A 23,557-nucleotide genomic window follows, 5' to 3' on the forward strand; every position below is an offset into this window, starting at 1 on the left:
CTCTATAGATAAGAAGAAAAGGTCCTAATAAAATGACTCCAGAGGATTTAAAAAACAGTGGTTTTCAAAGACCACAAGTTTATTGTGGCACGGAGACTTAGCTTGAAACTTCTTGTCATTTTGTAAAATCACAGAACGTTTTTTCTCAGGACCTTTTCTTATCTTATTGACTACAGAACCTAGAAACGTGCCATACAAAGGTATGGTGCTGGACATAATGATATACACTGTATTCAGAAAGTATTCAGATCCCTTGACGTTTTCCACATTTTGTTACGTTACAGCTTTATTCTAAAATGGATTAAATAAACAATTTTCCTCATCAACCTACACACAATACCCCACAATGACAAAGCGATAACAGCTTTTTAGAGTTTGAGTTTAAAAACAGAAATACCTTATTTACGTAAGTATTCAGACCCTTTGCCGTGAGACTCGAAAATTGAGCTCAGGTGCATCCTGTTTCCATTGATCATCCTTGAGATGTTTCTACAACTTGATTAGAGTCATCTTCTGGTAAATTCAATTGATTGGACATGATTTGGAAAGGCACACACCTGTCTATATAAGGTCCCACAGTTGACAGAGCAAGAACCAAGCCATGAGGTCGAAGAAATTGTCCATAGAGCTCCGAGACCGGGTTGAGTCGAGGCAAAAAAATATTAATAATTCTGCAGCATTGAAGGTTCCCAAGAACACAGTGGCCTCCATCATTTTTAAATGGAAGAAGTTTGGAACCACCAAGACTCTTCCTAGAGCTGGCCGCCCGGCCAAACTGAGCAGTCGGGGGAGAAGGACCTTGGTCAGGGAGGTGATCAGGAACCTGATGGTCACTAACAGAGCTCCAGAGTTCCTCTGTGGAGATGAGAGAACCTTCCAGAAGGACAACCATCTCTGCAGCACTCCACCAATCAGGCCTTTATGGTAGAGTGGCCACTCTTCAGTAAAAAGCACATGACAGCCCACTTGGAGTTTTCCAAAAGGCACCTAAAGGAATCTTAGACCATGAGAAACAATATTCTCTGGTCTGATGAAACCAATATTGAACTCTTTGGCCTGAATGTCAAACGTTACATCTGGAGGAAACCTGGCACCATCCCTACGGTGAAGCATGGTGTTGGCAGCATCATGCTCTGTGGATGTTTTTCAGCAGCAGGGACTTGGAGACTAGTCAGGATCGAGGGAAAGATCGGAGCAAAGTACAGAGAGATCCTTGATGAAAACCTGCTCAGGACCTCAGACTGGGATGAAGGTTCGCCAGGACAACGACTCGAAGCACAGAGCCAAGACAACGCAAGTCTCTGAATGTCCTTGAGTGGCCCAGCCAGAGCCCGGACTTGAACCCGATCTAACATCTCTGGAGAGACGTGAAAATATCTGTGCAGTGACGCTCCCCATCCAACCTGACAGAGCTTGAGAGGATCTGCAGAGAAGAATGGGAGAAACTCCCCAAATACAGGTGTGCCAAGCTTGTAGCATGCCCAAGAAGACTCAAGGCTGTAATCGCTGCCAAAGGTGCTTCAACAAAGTACTGAGTAAAGAGTCTGAATACTTATGTAAAAGTATTTTATTTCTTATGAATTATAAAAACCTGTTTTTGCTTCATTTGTAGATTGATGAGGGACAAAAACGATTTAATACATTTTAGAATAAGGCTGTAATGTAACAAAATGTGGAAAAAGTCAAGGCTTCTGAATACTTTCAGAGTATACTGTATAAGGTAAAAAAAATAGTGATATGTCCCTTTATAAGGGAAATTAGTAACACTGATATTATACGGATTGTAACGAATAATGCTAATTTGATATGAATTCTTTACAGAGTGTTTTAACTTCTCTCTTCGCCAAAAATGGCTATGATGAGCAGCCAGAGGTTTCTCTACCAAGTGAATTAAACAGTAAAGTCACTGTGACAGAGAAGTAAGTGATGTTCCATTTCATTGTGTGGTGATTTCTGCATGCACAGTATCACTACCTGTTCAAGCCCATTGTTCTTTGGCAGTGGGTTTAGTAAAAGTCTCAAAATATGGATTGCTGTCTCTCAATCACAAAAACATCTCCCAAAATAGTTCATTGAAAAAGAACATCAAGGAATCCAAGAGCAGTCGGTTTTTGGAGAAGGACAAACGCATTCTGGAAGAGCTGAAGAGTCTGCATTGTGACCCACATCCATTCTGCACAGTTTTGCCATTAGAGTCAGACTTCAGTAAGTAAGCAGTATTGGGGTATTGTTTTTAGTGTTATTGATTTGATAACATTTGCTATGGATACCCTTTTGCTTTATAATGACGTTCTTAATGCTTAATATGCTTAGGATAATGCCTTACAATTCACGTCACAGATGTTTATAGACATAACTGCCTATACATCTATAACTGAATGAATAAAGCATTGTGAATTGTTAGATATGACTTAAATTGTTAGATATTACTGCACTGCTGGAGCTAGGAACACAAGCATTTTGCTACACCCGCAATAACATCTGCTAAATATGTGTATGTGACCAATAAAATGGGATTTGATTTGATTATGAGCAGGTATAATAATTCCTTATGAAACAAAGTGGTTCAGTGGCACAGCAAATAAAGTGTTACAAGTATGCTTAAGGAATTCCTAGGGAGTGTTACAAGTCGTCACAACCCCAAGGGTATGCTTACTTCACTCAAATTCTTATTTACAATTATTTACACTCACCCTATGGGACTCCCAATCACGTCCGGTTGTGATACAACCTGGAATCGAACCAGGGTGTCTGTAGTGACGCCTCAAGCACTGAGATGCAGTACCTTAGACCGTTGCGCCACTCGGGAGCCCGTATGCTAACAGGATTCCTGCTCCCACAAACAATAATATTGTTGTTTATGTTGTCTCAAACATTTAATCCCTGTATCTCATTCCATACCTTTTCAGCGTTTTGGAAGATTCTCATGCAAGGCCCCCCTGATACACCTTATGAGAATGGAGCCTTTGAACTGTACTGTCAGTTTGGTGCTGAGTACCCTGTCAAACCTCCACTTGTGCGCTTTGTCACACCTGTATCCTTTACACAAATTAATACATGAAGACAGTGTATTTTGTATTCTGTGACTGCTTACTGCTGTTACAATGAATTTATTCCCATTACCCAGGACTTCTACATTTTCAAAAATGGTGGAATTTACCTGCATGTGAAAGTAATTGTTTTGCTTCCACAACATCATAATTATCCAAACTCACGAGAAACTATAACATTGTCTAAATCGCGACAGGCGGGAAACATTTACAACATTTACACTTTCTGATTCGCAAAGCAACCTATGCAAGTGCAAAAGGTTAAATTGAGGCAGGCTAGTGCGTGGTTAGGGTTAGGGTAAGGTTAAATTGAGGCAGGCTAGTGCGTGGTTAGGGTTAGGGTAAGGTTAAATTGAGGCAGGCTAATGCGTGGTTAGGGTAAGGTTAAATTGAGGCATGCTAGTGCGTGGTTAGGGTTAGGGTAAGGTTAAATTGAGGCATGCTAGTGCGTGGTTAGGGTTAGGGTAAGGTTAAATTGAGGCAGGCTAGTGTGTGGTTAGGGTAAGGTTAAATTGAGGCAGGCTAGTGCGTGGTTAGGGTTAGGGTAAGGTTAAATTGAGGCAGGCTAGTGTGTGGTTAGGGTAAGGTTAAATTGAGGCAGGCTAGTGCGTGGTTAGGGTTAGGGTAAGGTTAAATTGAGGCATGCTAGTGTGTGGTTAGGGTTAGGGTAAGGTTAAATTGAGGCATGCTAGTGCGTGGTTAGGGTTAGGGTAAGGTTAAATTGAGGCAGGCTAGTGTGTGGTTAGGGTAAGGTTAAATTGAGGCAGGCTAGTGCGTGGTTAGGGTTTGGGTAAGGTTAAATTGAGGCATGCTAGTGCGTGGTTAGGGTTAGGGTAAGGTTAAATTGAGGCAGGCTAGTGTGTGGTTAGGGTAAGGTTAAATTGAGGCAGGCTAGTGCGTGGTTAGGGTTAGGGTAAGGTTAAATTGAGGCATGCTAGTGCGTGGTTAGGGTTAGGGTAAGGTTAAATTGAGGCAGGCTAATGCGTGGTTAGGGTTAAGGTAAGGTTAAATTGAGGCATGCTAGTGCGTGGTTAGGGTTAGGGTAAGGTTAAATTGAGGCAGGCTAATGCGTGGTTAGGGTTTGGGTAAGGTTAAATTAAGGCAGGCTAGTGTGTGGTTAGGGTTAGGGTAAGGTTAAATTGAGGCAGGCTAATGCGTGGTTAGGGTTTGGGTAAGGTTAAATTAAGGCAGGCTAGTGTGTGGTTAGGGTTAGGGTAAGGTTAAATTGAGGCAGGCTAGTGCGTGGTTAGGGTTAGGGTAAGGTTAAATTGAGGCAGGCTAGTGCGTGGTTAGGGTTAGGGTAAGGTTAAATTAAGGCAGGCTAGTGTGTGGTTAGGGTTTGGGTAAGGTTAAATTGAGGCAGGCTAGTGCGTGGTTAGGGTTAGGGTAAGGTTAAATTGAGGCAGGCTAGTGCGTGGTTAGGGTTAGGGTAAGGTTAAATTGAGGCAGGCTAGTGCGTGGTTAGGGTTAGGGTAAGATTAAATTAAGGCAGGCTAGTGCGTGGTTAGGGTTTGGGTAAGGTTAAATTGAGGCAGGCTAGTGCGTGGTTAGGGTTAGGGTAAGGTTAAATTGAGGCAGGCTAGTGTGTGGTTAGGGTTAGGGTAAGGTTAAATTGAGGCAGGCTAGTGTGTGGTTAGGGTAAGGTTAAATTAAGGCAGGCTAGTGTGTGGTTAGGGTTAGGGTAAGGTTAAATTGAGGCAGGCTAGTGTGTGGTTAGGGTTAGGGTAAGGTTAAATTGAGGCAGGCTAGTGCGTGGTTAGGGTTAGGGTAAGGTTAAATTAAGGCAGGCTAGTGTGTGGTTAGGGTTTGGGTAAGGTTAAATTGAGGCAGGCTAGTGCGTGGTTAGGGTTAGGGTAAGGTTAAATTGAGGCAGGCTAGTGCGTGGTTAGGGTTAGGTCAAGGTTAAATTAAGGCAGGCTAGTGTGTGGTTAGGGTTTGGGTAAGGTTAAATTGAGGCAGGCTAGTGCGTGGTTAGGGTTTGGGTAAGGTTAAATTGAGGCAGGCTAGTGCGTGGTTAGGGTTAGGGTAAGGTTAAATTGAGGCATGCTAGTGCGTGGTTAGGGTTTGGGTAAGATTAAATTAAGGCAGACTAGTGCGTGGTTAGGGTTTGGGTAAGGTTAAATTGAGGCAGGCTAGTGCGTGGTTAGGGTTAGGGTAAGGTTAAATTGAGGCAGGCTAGTGTGTGGTTAGGGTAAGGTTAAATTGAGGCAGGCTAGTGCGTGGTTAGGGTTAGGGTAAGGTTAAATTGAGGCAGGCTAGTGTGTGGTTAGGGTAAGGTTAAATTGAGGCAGGCTAGTGCGTGGTTAGGGTTAGGGTAAGGTTAAATTGAGGCATGCTAGTGTGTGGTTAGGGTTAGGGTAAGGTTAAATTGAGGCATGCTAGTGCGTGGTTAGGGTTAGGGTAAGGTTAAATTGAGGCAGGCTAGTGTGTGGTTAGGGTAAGGTTAAATTGAGGCAGGCTAGTGCGTGGTTAGGGTTTGGGTAAGGTTAAATTGAGGCATGCTAGTGCGTGGTTAGGGTTAGGGTAAGGTTAAATTGAGGCAGGCTAGTGTGTGGTTAGGGTAAGGTTAAATTGAGGCAGGCTAGTGCGTGGTTAGGGTTAGGGTAAGGTTAAATTGAGGCATGCTAGTGCGTGGTTAGGGTTAGGGTAAGGTTAAATTGAGGCAGGCTAATGCGTGGTTAGGGTTAAGGTAAGGTTAAATTGAGGCATGCTAGTGCGTGGTTAGGGTTAGGGTAAGGTTAAATTGAGGCAGGCTAATGCGTGGTTAGGGTTTGGGTAAGGTTAAATTAAGGCAGGCTAGTGTGTGGTTAGGGTTAGGGTAAGGTTAAATTGAGGCAGGCTAATGCGTGGTTAGGGTTTGGGTAAGGTTAAATTAAGGCAGGCTAGTGTGTGGTTAGGGTTAGGGTAAGGTTAAATTGAGGCAGGCTAGTGCGTGGTTAGGGTTAGGGTAAGGTTAAATTGAGGCAGGCTAGTGCGTGGTTAGGGTTTGGGTAAGGTTAAATTGAGGCAGGCTAGTGCGTGGTTAGGGTTTGGGTAAGGTTAAATTGAGGCAGGCTAGTGCGTGGTTAGGGTTAGGGTAAGGTTAAATTGAGGCATGCTAGTGCGTGGTTAGGGTTTGGGTAAGATTAAATTAAGGCAGACTAGTGCGTGGTTAGGGTTTGGGTAAGGTTAAATTGAGGCAGGCTAGTGCGTGGTTAGGGTTAGGGTAAGGTTAAATTGAGGCAGGCTAGTGTGTGGTTAGGGTAAGGTTAAATTGAGGCAGGCTAGTGCGTGGTTAGGGTTAGGGTAAGGTTAAATTGAGGCAGGCTAGTGTGTGGTTAGGGTAAGGTTAAATTGAGGCAGGCTAGTGCGTGGTTAGGGTTAGGGTAAGGTTAAATTGAGGCATGCTAGTGTGTGGTTAGGGTTAGGGTAAGGTTAAATTGAGGCATGCTAGTGCGTGGTTAGGGTTAGGGTAAGGTTAAATTGAGGCAGGCTAGTGTGTGGTTAGGGTAAGGTTAAATTGAGGCAGGCTAGTGCGTGGTTAGGGTTTGGGTAAGGTTAAATTGAGGCATGCTAGTGCGTGGTTAGGGTTAGGGTAAGGTTAAATTGAGGCAGGCTAGTGTGTGGTTAGGGTAAGGTTAAATTGAGGCAGGCTAGTGCGTGGTTAGGGTTAGGGTAAGGTTAAATTGAGGCATGCTAGTGCGTGGTTAGGGTTAGGGTAAGGTTAAATTGAGGCAGGCTAATGCGTGGTTAGGGTTAAGGTAAGGTTAAATTGAGGCATGCTAGTGCGTGGTTAGGGTTAGGGTAAGGTTAAATTGAGGCAGGCTAATGCGTGGTTAGGGTTTGGGTAAGGTTAAATTAAGGCAGGCTAGTGTGTGGTTAGGGTTAGGGTAAGGTTAAATTGAGGCAGGCTAATGCGTGGTTAGGGTTTGGGTAAGGTTAAATTAAGGCAGGCTAGTGTGTGGTTAGGGTTAGGGTAAGGTTAAATTGAGGCAGGCTAGTGTGTGGTTAGGTTAAGGTTAAATTAAGGCAGGCTAGTGTGTGGTTAGGGTTAGGGTAAGGTTAAATTGAGGCAGGCTAGTGCGTGGTTAGGGTTAGGGTAAGGTTAAATTAAGGCAGGCAAGTGTGTGGTTAGGGTTTGGGTAAGGTTAAATTGAGGCAGGCTAGTGCGTGGTTAGGGTTAGGGTAAGGTTAAATTGAGGCAGGCTAGTGCGTGGTTAGGGTTAGGGTAAGGTTAAATTGAGGCAGGCTAGTGCGTGGTTAGGGTTAGGGTAAGATTAAATTAAGGCAGGCTAGTGCGTGGTTAGGGTTTGGGTAAGGTTAAATTGAGGCAGGCTAGTGCGTGGTTAGGGTTAGGGTAAGGTTAAATTGAGGCAGGCTAGTGTGTGGTTAGGGTTAGGGTAAGGTTAAATTGAGGCAGGCTAGTGTGTGGTTAGGGTTAGGGTAAGGTTAAATTGAGGCAGGCTAGTGCGTGGTTAGGGTTAGGGTAAGGTTAAATTAAGGCAGGCTAGTGTGTGGTTAGGGTTTGGGTAAGGTTAAATTGAGGCAGGCTAGTGCGTGGTTAGGGTTAGGGTAAGGTTAAATTGAGGCAGGCTAGTGCGTGGTTAGGGTTAGGTCAAGGTTAAATTAAGGCAGGCTAGTGTGTGGTTAGGGTTTGGGTAAGGTTAAATTGAGGCAGGCTAGTGCGTGGTTAGGGTTTGGGTAAGGTTAAATTGAGGCAGGCTAGTGCGTGGTTAGGGTTAGGGTAAGGTTAAATTGAGGCATGCTAGTGCGTGGTTAGGGTTTGGGTAAGATTAAATTAAGGCAGACTAGTGCGTGGTTAGGGTTTGGGTAAGGTTAAATTGAGGCAGGCTAGTGCGTGGTTAGGGTTAGGGTAAGGTTAAATTGAGGCAGGCTAGTGTGTGGTTAGGGTTAGGGTAAGGTTAAATTGAGGCAGGCTAGTGTGTGGTTAGGGTAAGGTTAAATTAAGGCAGGCTAGTGTGTGGTTAGGGTTAGGGTAAGGTTAAATTGAGGCAGGCTAGTGTGTGGTTAGGGTTAGGGTAAGGTTAAATTGAGGCAGGCTAGTGCGTGGTTAGGGTTTGGGTAAGATTAAATTAGGGCAGGCTAGTGCGTGGTTAGGGTTTGGGTAAGGTTAAATTGAGGCAGGCTAGTGCGTGGTTAGGGTTAGGGTAAGGTTAAATTGAGGCAGGCTAGTGTGTGGTTAGGGTTAGGGTAAGGTTAAATTGAGGCAGGCTAGTGTGTGGTTAGGTTAAGGTTAAATTAAGGCAGGCTAGTGTGTGGTTAGGGTTAGGGTAAGGTTAAATTGAGGCAGGCTAGTGTGTGGTTAGGGTTAGGGTAAGGTTAAATTGAGGCAGGCTAGTGTTTGGTTATGGTTAGGGTAAGGTTAAATTGAGGCAGGCTAGTGTGTGGTTAGGGTTAGGGTAAGGTTAAATTGAGGCAGGCTAGTGTGTGGTTAGGGTTAGGGTAAGGTTAAATTGAGGCAGGCTAGTGTGGGGTTAGGGTTAGGGTAAGGTTAAATTGAGGCAGGCTAGTGTGGGGTTAGGGTTAGGGTAAGGTTAAATTGAGGCAGGCTAGTGTGGGGTTAGGGTTAGGGTAAGGTTCGAAAATGAAAACACCTCATAACAAAAACACCCATGGATTTGAAATGCCGCCCTCTCAGAAGATCAGACTAAAATGGACCACAAATATAGCTCTATTTATATGTTTCTGGTGTGATTTCAGGCTGAAATATCATGTTTGTTAAATGCTTTCATATGAACCATTATGAAATACCCTTAATGTGGACAAAGGTGTACCACTGCAACGTAAACAATGTGGGCCGTATCTGCCACAACATATTTGACCGCAACTACTCGGCTAACATAACCATGAGAGAGATCTTGGATGCTGTGTATGGACTGCTCATCGTCCCTGAACCTGAAGACCCACTGGACAGGTTGACTTGAACAATTATTTAACACTATACATTTGAATTATTTTGATGTAATTTCAAATCCATCTTAGCTTCCAAATGGTATATTGTATATATTATATTGAATATGTTGAGTTCATGCCTACATTAATATTATCTAAATGAAAATGTTTTGTAAAAGTATTTTGGCAGAGGAATTCCTAACCAGCAGAGAAAAATATGAACAAGAGGCCAAGAAAAACACAGAGGAAACTGCGGGCAATTCAATGAATGACATGGAACAGGTAAATACACATATTCCTCCCGCCCCCCCCCCCCCCCCCCCCCCCTTTTTTTTTATAGGTCAGCAATTTTACTTATTTAGATATGTGTTTCCTTACTTTAAAAGCAGTCTAAGGACAACGAGTGACTGCATTCCACACTTTGGTTTTGATATACTAGCAATTGTAAACCAATCTCCCCTGTTTAACATGTTATCAAATGTAATGCCCAATTCACCCCATAAATGTATTGTGTCACAAGAAATTTGAAATGTAAACATTTAAAACATGTGAACAGAAATGTGACTTTTCTCTTATAACCCATCCTGAGACACACACACACACACACACACACACACACACACACACACACACACACACACACACAAACACACAAGGAATTTGAAGCAAGGCGTCAGACTAATCCTCATTATCACTCCAGACCTGACTGCACTTGACCAGCACAAAAACATCCTGTGGCGGACTGCAATAGCATCGAATAGTCCCAGCGATATGCAACTGTGCAGGGAAGTCAGGAACCAATACATGCAGTCAGTCAGGAAAGCAAAGGCTAGCTTTTTCAAACAGAAATTTGCATCCTGTAGCTCTAACTCCAAAAAGTTTTGGGACACTGTAAAGTCCATGGAGAACAAGAGCACCTCCTCCCAGCAGCCCACTGCACTGAGGCTAGGTAACACAGTCACCACCGATAAATCCATGATAATCGAAAATTTCAATAAGCATTTCTCTACGGCTGGCCATGCTTTCCTCTTGGCTACCCCAACCCCGGCCAACAGCCCCCCCCCCCCCCCCCCCCCCCCCCCCTCTTTCTGGACCCTCTCTTTCTAAAACTATACGCCGACATTGTTGCAACCCCTATTACCAGTCTGTTCAACCTCTTTCGTATCGTCCGAGATCCGTAAAGATTGGAAAGCTGCCACGGTCATCCCCATCTTCAAAGGGGGTGACACTCTAGGCCCAAACTGTTATAGACCTATATCCATCCTGCCCTGCCTTTCTAAAGTCTTCGAAAGCTAAGCTAATAAACAGATCACTGACCATTTCGAATCCCACCGTACCTTCTTCGCTTGGAAATCCGGTTTCCGAGCTGGTCACGGGAGCCACTCTCAAGGTACTAAACGATATCATAACCGCCATCGATAAAAGCCAGTACTGTGCAGCCATCTTCATCGACCTGGCCAAGGCTTTCGACTCTGTCAATCACCGTATTCTTATTGGCAGACTCAACAGACTTGGTTTCTCAAATGACCCCCTCGCCTAGTTCACCAACTACTTTGCAGACAGAGTTCAGTGTATCAAATTGAAGGGCCTGTTGTCCGGACTTCTGGCAGTCTCTATGGCGGTACCACAGGGTTCAATTCTCGGGCTGACTCTTTTCTCTGTATATATAAACGATGTCGCTCTTGCTGCGGGTGATTCCCTGATCCACCTCTACGCATCTGGCCCTTCTTTGGACACTGTGTTAACAAACCTCCGAACGAGCACAGTGTAGCCTAGTGTTTAGAGCGTTGGACTAGTAACCGGAAGGTTGCAAGTTCAAATCCCCGAGCTGACAAGGTACAAATACCTTAGCCCACTAGTTAGCCCACTGTTCCTAGGCCGTCATTGAAAATAAGAATTGGTTCTTAATAAAACTGACTTGCCTAGTTAAATAAAGGTTTACAACACTCCTTCTGTGGCCTCCAACTGCTCTTAAACGCTAGTAAAACCAAATGCATGCTTTTCAACCATTTGCTGCTGGCACCCGCCCGCCCGACTAGCATCACGACCCTGGACGGTTCTAACCTAGAATATGTAGACATCTACAAATACCCAGGTGTCTGGCTAGACTGTAAACTCTCCTTCCAGACTCATATTAAACATCTCCAATCCAAAATCAAATCTAGAATCGGCTTCCTATTTCGCAACAAAGCCTCCTTCACTCACTGCTCCAAACTTACCCTAGTAAAACTGACTAACCTACCGATCCTCGACTTCGGCAATGTCATCCACAAAATAGCTTCCAATACTCTACTTAGCAAACTGGATGCAGTCTATCACAGTGCCATCCGTTTTGTTACCAAAGCCCCTTATACCACCCACCACTGCGACCTGCATGCTCTAGTCGGCTGGCCCTCGCTATATATTCGTCGCCAGACCCACTGGCTCCAGGTCATCTATAAATCTATGCTAGGTAAAGCACCGCCTTTTCTCAACTCACTGGTCACGATAACAACACCCACCCGTAGCATGCAATCCAGCAGGTATATCTCACTGGTCATCCCCAAAGCCAACACCTCCTTTGGCCGCCTTTCCTTCCAGTTCTCTGCTGCCAGTGACTGGAACGAATTGCAAAAATCGCTGAAGCTGGAGACTTATATTTCCCTCACTAACTTTAAACATCAGCTATCTGAGCAGCTAACCGATCGCTGCAGCTGTACATAGTCCATCCGTAAATAGCCCACCCAATCTACCTACCTCATCCCCATATTGTTTTTATTTACTTTTCTGCTCTTTTGCACACCAGTATCTCTACTTGCACATCATCATCTGCTCATTTATCACTCCAGTGTTAATCTGCTAAAATGTAATTACTTCGCTACTATGGCCTATTTATTGCCTTACCTCCTCACGCCATTTGTACACACTGTATACTGATTTTTCTATTGTGTTATTGACTGTATGTTTGTTTATTCCATGTGTAACTCTGTGTTGTTGTTTGTGTCGCACTGCTTTGCTTTATCTTGGCCAGGTTGCGGTTGTAAATGAGAACTTGTTCTCAACTAGCCTACCTGGTTAAATAAAGGTGAAATATATATAATAAAATAAAAAAAATCAATAAGAATAAAATGCTGAAACACGTACCACTGTTGTGTGTAGTATACTGCTGTGGATATAAGCAGCACACCTTCTTGGTTTCCAGGTTTGTCAGGTTCTACATTTGTTTGAACAGCAAGTACTTTTGTTTAACAGCAAGGTAAGATAATCCTTTATCGTTCACTTACAGAAATTGGTGGGTGAAGAGTTGACCAAGAAGTTCACTCCCTCACATCTAATTTGTCCGTTATCCAAGAAGATGTTCATTGATCCAGTTAAAAACCAGGATGGAACAGTTTATGAGCGAAAGGACATTGAGAAACATCTACAAATGTAAGTGTGTTGCTGGATTCTGAATATTGATTAGATTTAGACATTAATCTACGACTACTAATAGTGCACTCAAATTGTTACAACAAGTACATCTTTGATCCTTCTGTAGTGACGGAATCAATTGTTTGTCATTCCTTACGTGCCCAACTGTAGAACTCAAGCAACACATTGACAGCAACATTGAGTTTGATTGAGTTTCTCTCAATATTCTCCAAACAAGTATTTGCCAGGACTGGGAGAATCTTTTGTAGTCCGTTATGTCTGTAAACATTACATTGAAATAACTAAATTAATTCATTAAATGAATTAATTAACCCCATTTTTTTTATGAGAATGGTCTACACTTTTACTCTTTTACAGGCAAAGGACTGATCCAAAAACAAAGAAACTTCTAAGACGAACTGACCTCAAGCCAGACACAACCATGCAGAAGATGGTGAGGGAGCACCGCAGAAAGGAATATCTGGAGACAAGTGTTTGAAAACACAACATGGCAGCCAAAATGTCTTCCTGTCGAAAGCATTTTTGGGAGAAACATGATGATGATGATGAGGGAAGTGTTACCCATTGGGTTATTGAATGGTATGAGATTTTCCAGAGGGCCTTCATCTATGCGGGAGTTTTATCTACGCACGTCATGGGTAACCAGCTAAGATTTATATTATGCTAATTTTCTGTTCAACTCTGTTATTAATCAGGAGTATTTTTTTATGTTAAAATTAGTTGTGTATCACAGTTGTCATTAGACTGTTGTGATAATCAGATATCTAGGAGATTCCCAATATCTTGATATAATGACATGGGTTACTTTTAAATATGCTGTTAAGCCAAATTCAATGATTCAAAGTCAAGGGCCCACATTAATGATGGTGTTTTCAGTAGTTTACTTTAATTAAACTTAACACAGTGATTTAAAGAGGCAATCTGAAGTTCAGACAATAACAAAGAGGACACCCCGCCACTGATATCGTAAACAGCTGAGGGATGGTGCTGGAGCTATGTAACCACTCTCAAATTCATAGACAGAGCTATGGATGCATATACTGACCATCCATGATATCAAAAGCATCGTTTTAACCTTGTTTGAAGGCTATGCTGTGTTTGTTTACACGTACATTGTTTACAAACAACGGTGTAAGCTTATAATTTGGGTTCTGACGGGGTATGACAATTGAACTAAGCACATAAGGCATTTTTACGTTGTTTTCCTCAAGAATCAATGGCTATATGTGACTAATTTCAGGAAACTAGGCGTATGTCGCGCGCCACTACTTCACAGAAGAGCCATTTGAACGGGGGGGGGGGGGGGGGGGGGGGGGGGTAGAAATGCCTTCTGGAACATGTGAACTTTTATGTGCCTTAACAACAAACTTTTATGCCATTTATAAATATGAATAAAATTGTTAAACCTCTTAAGGATTGGCCCCTTTTTTTCAATTTTCAGCTAAAATGACATACCCAAATCTAACTGCCTGTAGCTCAGGCACTGAAGCAAGGATATGCATATTCTTGGTACCATTTGAAAGGAAACACATTGAAGTTTGTGGAAATGTTAAAGGAATGTAGGAGAGTATAACACAACAGATCTGGTAAAAGATAATACAAAGAATGTTTGATTGCAAATATGCAGAGGGAGTTGAAAAGAGAACAAACACACTGTTGTATAAAACACCCGTCTCCGGATTATATCTTCAAACTAAGGGTAACCTTGGCATCCGTGACAGAGAGGGAGAAGCGTCCATCCATAAGATAGTCTAGCTTGTTACATTTTCACATATTATACATTTTACATTTAGTCAGAAAGTCATTTTCATTTCAAGTTAAGGTGTACTGTTAGCTAGCTAGCTAATGTTAGCTGGCTGGCTCGCTAGCTAACGTTACGTGTATGATCTGTGTAGTAATATTATTATTATTATTATTATTATTATTATTATCTCAGAGCCATTTGCATTGCTAGTTATAGCCTAATGTTAGCTAGCTAGCATTGAACCTGATTGGTTAGCTACCTGCAGATTCATGCGGGGTAGTAACATTATGAGTTGGGGTTATGGTTCATTGTTTAGCTAGCTAGCTACATGACTAAACAAAAGACAAGTAACTATGTAAGTAACAATTTCACTACACCTTCTGTATCCTGTGGATGTGACAAATAAACTTAGATTTTATTTGATATAGTATGTGTTTACCAGAGACAGTAATGTGAAGAACATGACCTGCACCAAAGTCAAATTAGGATATAACGTTAGGCCAATGAGACAGTGTCCAAGTTCTAAAATTCTCTCACACACACACACACACACACACACACACACACACACACACACACACACACACACACACACACACACACACACACACACACACACACACACACACACACACACACACACACACACAGTGGCAGAAATAACTATAATTTTCAAATAGAGTCAAGAAAATACATTAGAAGTCAAGATGAGTATAGCAATTCTATTGTCTTTCATTACTTCTAACGAGGTCAAACTAGCCTGTCCTTGTCCCTTCAATTGAATTGAAACGACAAAAGATAATAATAGTAATATCATCATATCCATCACATTCGGATGAACTGATCTGCGTAACGGTAAGACAAGTTGGTGGTTCATGCACAGTGTTTGCGCTCTATCATCTACTGCCCATGCTGTGGGCTCAGGCTAACGTTATTGCTATACAATTCACGAGGCCTTTTAGAGCTCTGATGCAAACCTCGGCTGTGGTGCAAAATCTGTCTACTGTAGTATTTCCCCGAAGAAATAACATATTGGCACTTTTTCACAACGGCGCACTTCTATTGAGAACGAAACATCAGCGAAATTAAATCCATTACAATTTTTTGAAGCTTCGAGATCACCAGTATGCTGGGGTTTTTCTTTAAATGAAATAACATTTTCTTTCAGTACTAATTATTGTAGGAGAGGTGGAGCAGGTGGATCAGAGAGAGAGAAAGGAAGGGAAGGTGAGAAACAGAGAGAGAGAGAGTGGAAGGAGTGTGTATTTCAGAGCTGAGAGCTTTAATAGGATGAATAGTCTAGCTGGCTACTAGGCCATTAACAGAGAGAGAGAGAGAGGGGAGGAGAGGGAGAGAGGGGAGGAGAGGGAGAAGAAGCAAGAGAGGGAGGGAGAGGGGAGGAGAGGGAGAACAAGCTGAGAGAGAGGGGAGGAGAGGAGAGGGAGAACAAGCCAGAGAGAGAGAGAGGGGAGGGGAGGGAGAAGAAGCGAGAGAGCAGCATCTCTGCGTTAATAAAAGAGGCCTTTTGCAGGAGACTGATTAGAAATATAATTTCCTGAGTCTTGCTTTTTTTTCTCATTAAATTGGGCGATGTAGTCCTGGGATATATATAATAACCTGGAGAGGGGTATACAATAACAGAGGGGTGATAGACAGAGAGTGAATTCTCACTCACTCAATCACACGCACACACACACACTCATCCATGTACATGCACATGAACAGAGTTCCTTGCATGCACACATACACGCACGCACGCACGCACACACACACACACACACACACACACGCACACTGACAAAACGCTAGCTAAAACCTGATGGCGGGCACGTGGCGCAGGCGCTTAAATCTAATTCTGCCCTCGACGCTGTGATTTGTTTCCACGGTAGTTTAATCTTGCCTGCCTCTTCTGTCCCTCAAATAAAACCCAGGCATAAATAAACCAGCAGCTTTACTGTGAGACCAGCCAGGCACACGAACACCCACTCTATTTTCTAACGCCATGGTTGTGACCTATTTCTTTTAAAGATTCTACGACTGCTGTCAGGCCTATACACCCATGCAGTAATTAACTGGTTTATTACATCATTATTGGCATTACTAATTACTATTATTAACAGTCCACATAATTATAATTATTAATTTGTCTTAATAGCATTTGATAATAATATTAATGTTAGTGTTAGATATCACTACTACAAATGTCCAGTTGAAGTCTGGAAGTTTACATACACTTAGGCTGGAGTCATTAAAACTCGTTTTTCAACCACTACACACATTTCTTGTTAACAAACTATAGTTTTGGCAAGTCGGTTAGGACATCTACTTTGTGCATGACACAAGTAATTTTTCCAACAATTGTTTGCAGACAGATTATTTCACTTATAATTCACTGTATCACAATTCCAGTGGGTCAGAAGTTTACATACACTAAGTTGACTGTGCCTTTAAACAGCTTGGAAAATTCCAGAAAATTATGTAATGGCTTTAAAAGCTTCTGATAGGCTAATTGACATCATTTGAGTGTACTTGTGGATGCATTTCAAGGCCTGCCTTCAAACTCAGTGCCTCTTTGCTTGACATCATGGGAAAAAAAAAAAAAAAAAAGATTTAAGACTGGTTCATCCTTGGGAGCAATTTCCAAACGCCTGAAGGTACCACATTCATCTGTACAAACAATAGCACGCAAGTATAAACACCATGGGACCACGCAGCTGTCATACCACTACAGAAGGAGACACGTTCTGTCTCCTAGAGATGAACGTATTTTGGTGCGAAAAGTGCAAATAAATCCCAGAACAACAGCAAAGGACCTTGTGAAGATGCTGGAGGAAACAGGTACAAAAGTATCTATATCCACAGTCCTATATCAACATAACCTGAAAGGCCGCTCAGCAAGGAAGAAGCCACTGCTCCAAAACCGCCATAAAAAAGCCAGACTAGGGTTAGGGAAACAAAAATATAACTTTGGCCATAATGACCATCGTTATGTTTGGAGGAAAAAGGGCGAGGCTTGCAAGCCGGAGACCACCATCCTAACCGTGAAGCACAGGGGTGGCAGCGTCATGTTGTGGGGGTGCTTGCTGCAGGAGGAACTGGTGCACTTCACAAAATAGATGGCATCATGAGGTAGGAAAAGTATGTGGATATATTGAAGCAACATCTCAAGACATCTGTCAGGAAGTTAAAGCTTGGTCGCAAATGGTTCTTCCAAATGAACAATAACCCCAAGCATACTTCCAAAGTTGTGGCAAAGTGGCTTAAGGACAACAAAGTCAAGGTATTGGAGTGGCCATGACAAAGTCCTGACCTCAATCCCATAGAGAATTTGTTGGCAGAACTGAAAAAGCTTTTGCGAGCAAGGAGGCCTACAAACCTGACTCAGTTACACCAGCTCTGTCAGGTGGACTGGGCCAAAATGCACCCAACTTATTGTGGGAAGCTTGTGGAAGGGTACCCAACACGTTTGACCGAAGTTAAACAATTTAAAGGCAATGCTACCAAATACTAATTGAGTGTATGTTAACCTCTGACCCACTGGGAATGTGATGAAAGAAATAGAAGCTGAAATAAATCATTATCTCTACTATTATTCTGACATTTCACTTTCTTAAAATAAAGTGGTGATTCTAACTACCCCAAGACAGGGAATTTTTACTTGGATTTAATGTCAGGAATTGTGAAAAACTGAGTTTAAATGTATTTGGCTAAGGTGTGTGTAAACTTCCGACTTCAAATGTATTACTAAAAAATATTGTTGTACATAGAGTTGCTCATATACTGTAAATGTATACATATTTTCTAAATACACATTTATCTTGATGACATTATTACGAGTTAGCAAGGCCATTCTGGGATGAACCAGGCAGTGTTTCCCTGCAGAGGGAGAGATGGCCTGATAAGTAGAGGTAATAAATAGCCCAATCCAGGCGTGAACAGCCTTTTCTCTCTCTCCCCCCTTTCTCTCGCTCACTCACTCCAGCCCCTGTGGCCAAAAAGGCATCTGCTGCTCATGCTGATGTCATCTGGAGATAATAACCAGGCCCAGCGTGGCACCAGACCACAGCCAGCGCTACGCCTCCCTCCTCTCTGCCGTGCTTCGGCTTACTGGGAGAAGATCTGGCAACCTAAGGCTGAGGAGGATAGCAACTCATGCACTACTGGCAGTCAGCCCCATAGACGCAGGGTTGGGGAGCAGTGAGGGACCGCAATAAGGGGTTACTGGGGTCTGGCAACCTTCGGATGGAGAGTTTCAAGGATCTGGCAACCTCGGAGGTCTGCGGTAGAGATTGCACCCCCTGCAGGAAGCCCCATAGCCGAAGGGTGTTAGGGACCCAGAGAGGGGGATCTGCAGCACACTGCTGGGATCTGGCAACTTGCAGCTATGGTGAAATACAAGTGCAACAACTCAACAGTCACCACACTGCTATATAAACACTAAAACAACCGGATAACCTTGTTTCCAGTGTGTGTGGGAGGTATTTGGTTGGCATGGCTAATCGAGGCTAACCATCTTACTCCCCTTGTCCTAGTCCTAGAAGGCTCCATCCAGCCCACTACCACCTGCCTTACCACAGCTTTTTTCCCACAACCCACCAGGGACGCCAACCCCCAACCCCCCAAACCCCCCAACACATTACCACAGAGTGGCCACTCTCACCCTAATCCCTCCTCCTCAGTGGTTTGTAGGAAATCTATTGCTGTGTCTCAAATGGTACCCTATTCCCTGTTTAATGCTCTATGGGCCCTGGTCAAAGCTAGTGCACTGTATAGGGAGTAGGGTGCCATTTGGTACGCTGTCAATGTGTTCACTTTCCTAGAGTGGTTAAGAGCACCAGCAACATGGAATTGGAAGGTAACTAACTCGACACTCTTGCCATTTCCTAAAGGGTTTCTAAAATGGGTGTGAGTGGGAGAATTAAGTTACTTTGGGTGGGTAAGATGGTTCAGGCCTGGTCTCTCCGCCCACCTGCACTGCGGACCATTACAATGGCTATTAAAGCTCCTGCTGGCACGTGTCAATCTCTCCATTTGGACTCAGAGTGGGAGGACTATTAAATGACTGGATGGGCTGCTGCTTCCTACTTCTCAGTCTGTCTGTTTCCCTCTCTTTCTGTCTGTCTCCTCCCCCTCCTCTGTCTCTTTTTAACTCCATCTCTCTCCCTCTCTCTGCCAGTCTCTCTCTCTCTCTCTCTCTCTCAGTAACTGTCTGCTGTCTGCGAGCATCAACTCCTCGGCTGACACTGATGCCTGTCTGCCTTCCTGCCTCTCTCTCGCTCTCCATCTCTGTGGAGGAGAGGAAAGAAGGAAGCAGGGTAGACAGAGAAATCAAATTGTCTTCATCTAATTCCCTCTGACATCCAATTCAGACTGCTGGAGGAGGGGGTGGGCTGTGGTGGTAACCTGAGGAGGAGGGATGTGTGTGTGTCTGGGTGTGTCTGTGAGTGCGTGTGCCTGTGTGTGTGTGTTTGTGTGTGTGTGTGTGTGTGTATGTGTGGTGGGAGGGGGGTCAGTTAGCTGTGGGCAGATATTCAGAATCCCCCCTTGCTCCGTGTCAGATGGAGCACAGATCAACCAAGGGATGAAGGCTCCCCTCAAGTCAACACGCGTACACACACACACACACACACACACACACACACACACACACACACACACACACACACACACACACACACACACACACACTTCTTCAAGGATAGACTGACCAATACTCTTTCTTTCAAAATGACGTTTTCTTTCATGTAACAACCATGCATGAAACAAATACCACTGAAAGCAATTTAAGGAGGCAATGTAGATTCATTTGAATAACCTACATACATTTACATAAATTGCAATCAATTGCATAACCAAATATCCCAAACACTGTGACCGACCTAAGTAATACACACCAAAAGAAGCAGTATCAACAGACCGAAGCTCATCGCTATCCAGGGATTGCTTGAGAGGAAATTATGTCATAATTAAAAGGTATTGGTATTTTCTCTCAGGGTCTCAGCAGTGCTCAGCAGGTCAGCTAATACATGGTCATCGTAGAGCCACGAGGACCGTGCTGGTCAGAGTATCTATCTCCATGGTGACCTGTCCACTCATATACCATTTTCACTCTATCGTGCAGACCCCAACCACAGACTGCTAGCGCTGGTATAGTATGCTCACCCTGTACCAGCATGCTTCCAACAGCTTTATAGGGCGGCAGGTAGCCTAGTGCTGAGGGTGTTGGGATAGTAACCGAAAGGTCGCTAGTTTGAATCCCCAAGGTGAACGATCCATCGATGTGCCCTTGAGCAAGGCACTTAACCCTAATTGCTCCAGGGTCTCCCGTTAATAATGGCTGACCCTGGCTGTGACCCCACTCTCCCAGGGTGTCTTAGGGAGAGTGGGATAAAGACATTTCCAATTCACATCTGTATTCACACACAATTGTACATGTGTGAAATAGGACAAATATAAGCAGCCACTAAAATGGATGAGTAACCAGGCAAGACCAGTTCAGCTTGGCTCAGCAGTGAGAAAAGGATAGTAGTGAGACTGACTGCCTGGGCCTTACTAGTCCACCTGGTTCACTCTGCTGACCAAGCTGGTTCACTCTGCAGACCAAGCTGGTTCACTCTGCAGACCAAGCTGGTTCACTCTGCTGACCAAGCTGGTTCACTCTGCAGACCAAGCTGGTTCACTCTGCTGACCAAGCTGGTTCACTCTGCTGACCAAGCTGGTTCACTCTGCTGACCAAGCTGGTTCACTCTGCAGACCAAGCTGGTTCACTCTGCAGACCAAGCTGGTTCACTCTGCTGACCAAGCTGGTTCACTCTGCAGACCAAGCTGGTTCGCTCTGCAGACCAAGCTGGTTCGCTCTGCAGACCAAGCTGGTTCGCTCTGCAGACCAAGCTGGTTCGCTCTGCAGAACAAGCTGGTTCGCTCTGCTGACTAAGCTGGTTCGCTCTGCTGACCAAGCTGGTTTGCTCTGCTGACCAAGCTGGTTCGCTCTGCAGACCAAGCTGGTTCGCTCTGCTGTCCAAGCTGGATCGCTCTGCTGACCAAGCTGGTTCACTCTGCTGACCAAGCTGGTTCGCTCTGCTGACCAAGCTAGTTCACTCTGCTGACCAAGCTGGTTCACTCTGCTGACCAAGCTGGTTCACTCTGCAGACCAAGCTGGTTCACTCTGCTGACTAAGCTGGTTCGCTCTGCAGACCAAGCTGGTTCGCTCTGCTGTCCAAGCTGGATCGCTCTGCTGACCAAGCTGGTTCGCTCTGCTGACCAAGCTGGTTCACTCTGCTGACCAAGCTGGTTCACTCTGCTGACCAAGCTGGTTCACTCTGCTGACCAAGCTGGTTCACTCTGCTGACCAAGCTGGTTCACTCTGCTGAGCAACTACTTCTCTTTGTCATCCGTCTGTTTTTGTTACCACAACGCCCTTCAGGCCTCCTACACAGCCTATGGAAGCCCCTAAATCCCCATTTCTTTCTCTCTCTCATTATTTCTCTATCTCTACCCCATTCTATCTATCCCTCCTCTTTCTCTTCCCCATTTGCGCTCTGTTACTTCACTCCGCTCTTTTTCAGTCTCTTTCTTTCTTCTCCTTCCTCTATCTCTCTCTCTCTCTCTCTCTCGCTCACTCTCTCACTCACTCTCTCACTCACTCACTCACTACTGACTGCTCTGTGGATGGCCGCTCGGTCCCGTGAGTTCTCTGACCCTGACTCTCCTCGACCCCTCACACAATGGTGCTTCACACACTGTCACCAGCCTCACTGCACCCTCGGTATTCACTTGGAGAAACACAGGGAGAGGGTGAGATACAGAGAGAGAGGGAGGGACAGAGAAACAGAGGGAGAGAGAGAGAAACAGAGGGAGAGAGAGGGAGAGTGGGAGAGAGAGAGAGAAACAGAGGGAGAGAGAGGTAGAGGGAGAGACTGTACTATTTACTGTAACCTACTACAGGTGTGCACAGTGAACCAAAAGTGTGCTCCATGGAAATTGGTGGCTACAAATGATAGAATCTTGCTGGAGCAGTGCAATGCTCTGATCTGTAATGGATTTTAAAAAATACCACAAACTCTATAACTGTGTGTACAGAAAATATTGATGGAGCAGAACATGAGGGCTAGCTCCATGCTGGTACACACAGGGGGTGGGAGCTGGCTGAGTTCTTTCTCTCTGTGTGTGTGTGTGTGTGTGTGTGTGTGTGTGTGTGTGTGTGTGTGTGTGTGTGTGTGTGTGTGTGTGTGTGTGTGTGTGTGTGTGTGTGTGTGTGTGTGTGTGTGTGTGTGTGTGTGTGTGTGTGTGTGTGTGAGAGAGAATAAGTGTGTGGATGACAGGTTTCTGGACAGATTCACACGAGGGAGCTGCCACTCCTTGGTCACTTACTTCACACCATGCCAGGTCAGCAGTGGGTCAGCACTAAGCAAGGAAGACAGAGAGAGAGACAGAGAGAGAGAGAGAATGACAGAACCCTGAGTGTAAATAAGAGAGAAAAAAATGGAAGAAGTGTAGCTGTACAGAGAGAGAACGAATGGCAGAGAGAGAGAAGCAGAGAGAGAGAGAGAGGCAGAGAGAGAGAGAGAGGCAGAGAGAGAGAGAGAGAAAGATCAAACATGAATTTCTTGTACAGCACATAGCAGCAGGAGCCGTGGCACAGTACCAAAGGAAACGAAAGGCAAGAGTTTAAATGAGAGAGCGTTTGTTTTCGATGTGTTTCGGTTTGTAATGACTGAAGTGAAGAGCACATTTTTAAGTTCTAGTTCAGAGTCATGAGTGGGCTGTTGTTTTCAATTAGAGCCACGGTTTCCCTCCCTTGTTTAAATATGCAATGCTTGGCTGTGAAACCATTTACTTTGATAGACTGCACTGCTAAATGAGAGGAACCCAGTATAGAAAAGGCACAGGCGGCATGGGGGAGCGTTTAGACACACTGAAATAAATCTGGAGGGATTGCAAGTGACATGCCTGCAGCTCCGACATCCAAACTCGATCAATTAAACATCAAATCCTGATCCTCCACCATAGTTCTCCCTGCCAAACCCGTTCTTCGTTGCTTTAATCCTCGATGCTGAAACCCAGCCCAGTTCCCAAGCTAGAGTGGAGAAAGAAAACAATCAAAGCATGTTAAAGTAGCCCTATGGTGCAGGGGTGTTGGGGGGAAGACAGTATGTGTGCGTGAGTGTGTGTGTCTGTGTGTGAGGCATGGTGTGTGTATGTGTCTGTGTGAGTGAGGGAGACCGTGTGTGTGTGAGAGGCATGGGGGGACAGGGTGTGTGGGCTGTGGCCAAACCCCTCCTCCTCCTCTCCCCTCTATAGCAGGGTCTTGGCTGCGTTCACAGTGCAGGCATGTCGCCGTCTTTAACAAACTCTGACATCACACAAATCACTGGAGTGGTTACTCGGCAACTGGAGGAGATTTTGGACCCCGCTGGAGCCAAAACCGTCTTCCACTGGGGAATTTGATTCAGTGGAAGTC

General features: G+C 44.4%; 1 protein-coding gene across 9 annotated transcripts in view; it reads left to right on the forward strand.

Annotated features, from left to right (window-relative positions):
- LOC110493692 overlaps positions 1-13,661 on the forward strand; it is a 30,393-nt gene extending 16,732 nt beyond the window's left edge. For all 9 annotated transcript variants that reach the window (XM_036949685.1, XM_036949683.1, XM_036949688.1 and 6 more), the window contains 7 exons: positions 1,822-1,919; positions 2,069-2,205; positions 2,910-3,034; positions 8,819-8,964; positions 9,122-9,224; positions 12,208-12,350; positions 12,711-13,661. In XM_036949685.1, the coding sequence (XP_036805580.1) occupies positions 1,822-1,919; positions 2,069-2,205; positions 2,910-3,034; positions 8,819-8,964; positions 9,122-9,224; positions 12,208-12,350; positions 12,711-12,831 (873 nt within the window). In that variant the 3' untranslated portion in view covers positions 12,832-13,661. The remainder of the gene's footprint in view (positions 1-1,821; positions 1,920-2,068; positions 2,206-2,909; positions 3,035-8,818; positions 8,965-9,121; positions 9,225-12,207; positions 12,351-12,710) is intronic.
- The last annotated feature ends 9,896 nt before the right edge of the window (positions 13,662-23,557 follow it).

The sequence above is a fragment of the Oncorhynchus mykiss genome, chromosome 17 (genome assembly GCF_013265735.2).
Source record: "Oncorhynchus mykiss isolate Arlee chromosome 17, USDA_OmykA_1.1, whole genome shotgun sequence".
Taxonomy (NCBI): Eukaryota; Metazoa; Chordata; class Actinopteri; order Salmoniformes; family Salmonidae; genus Oncorhynchus; species Oncorhynchus mykiss.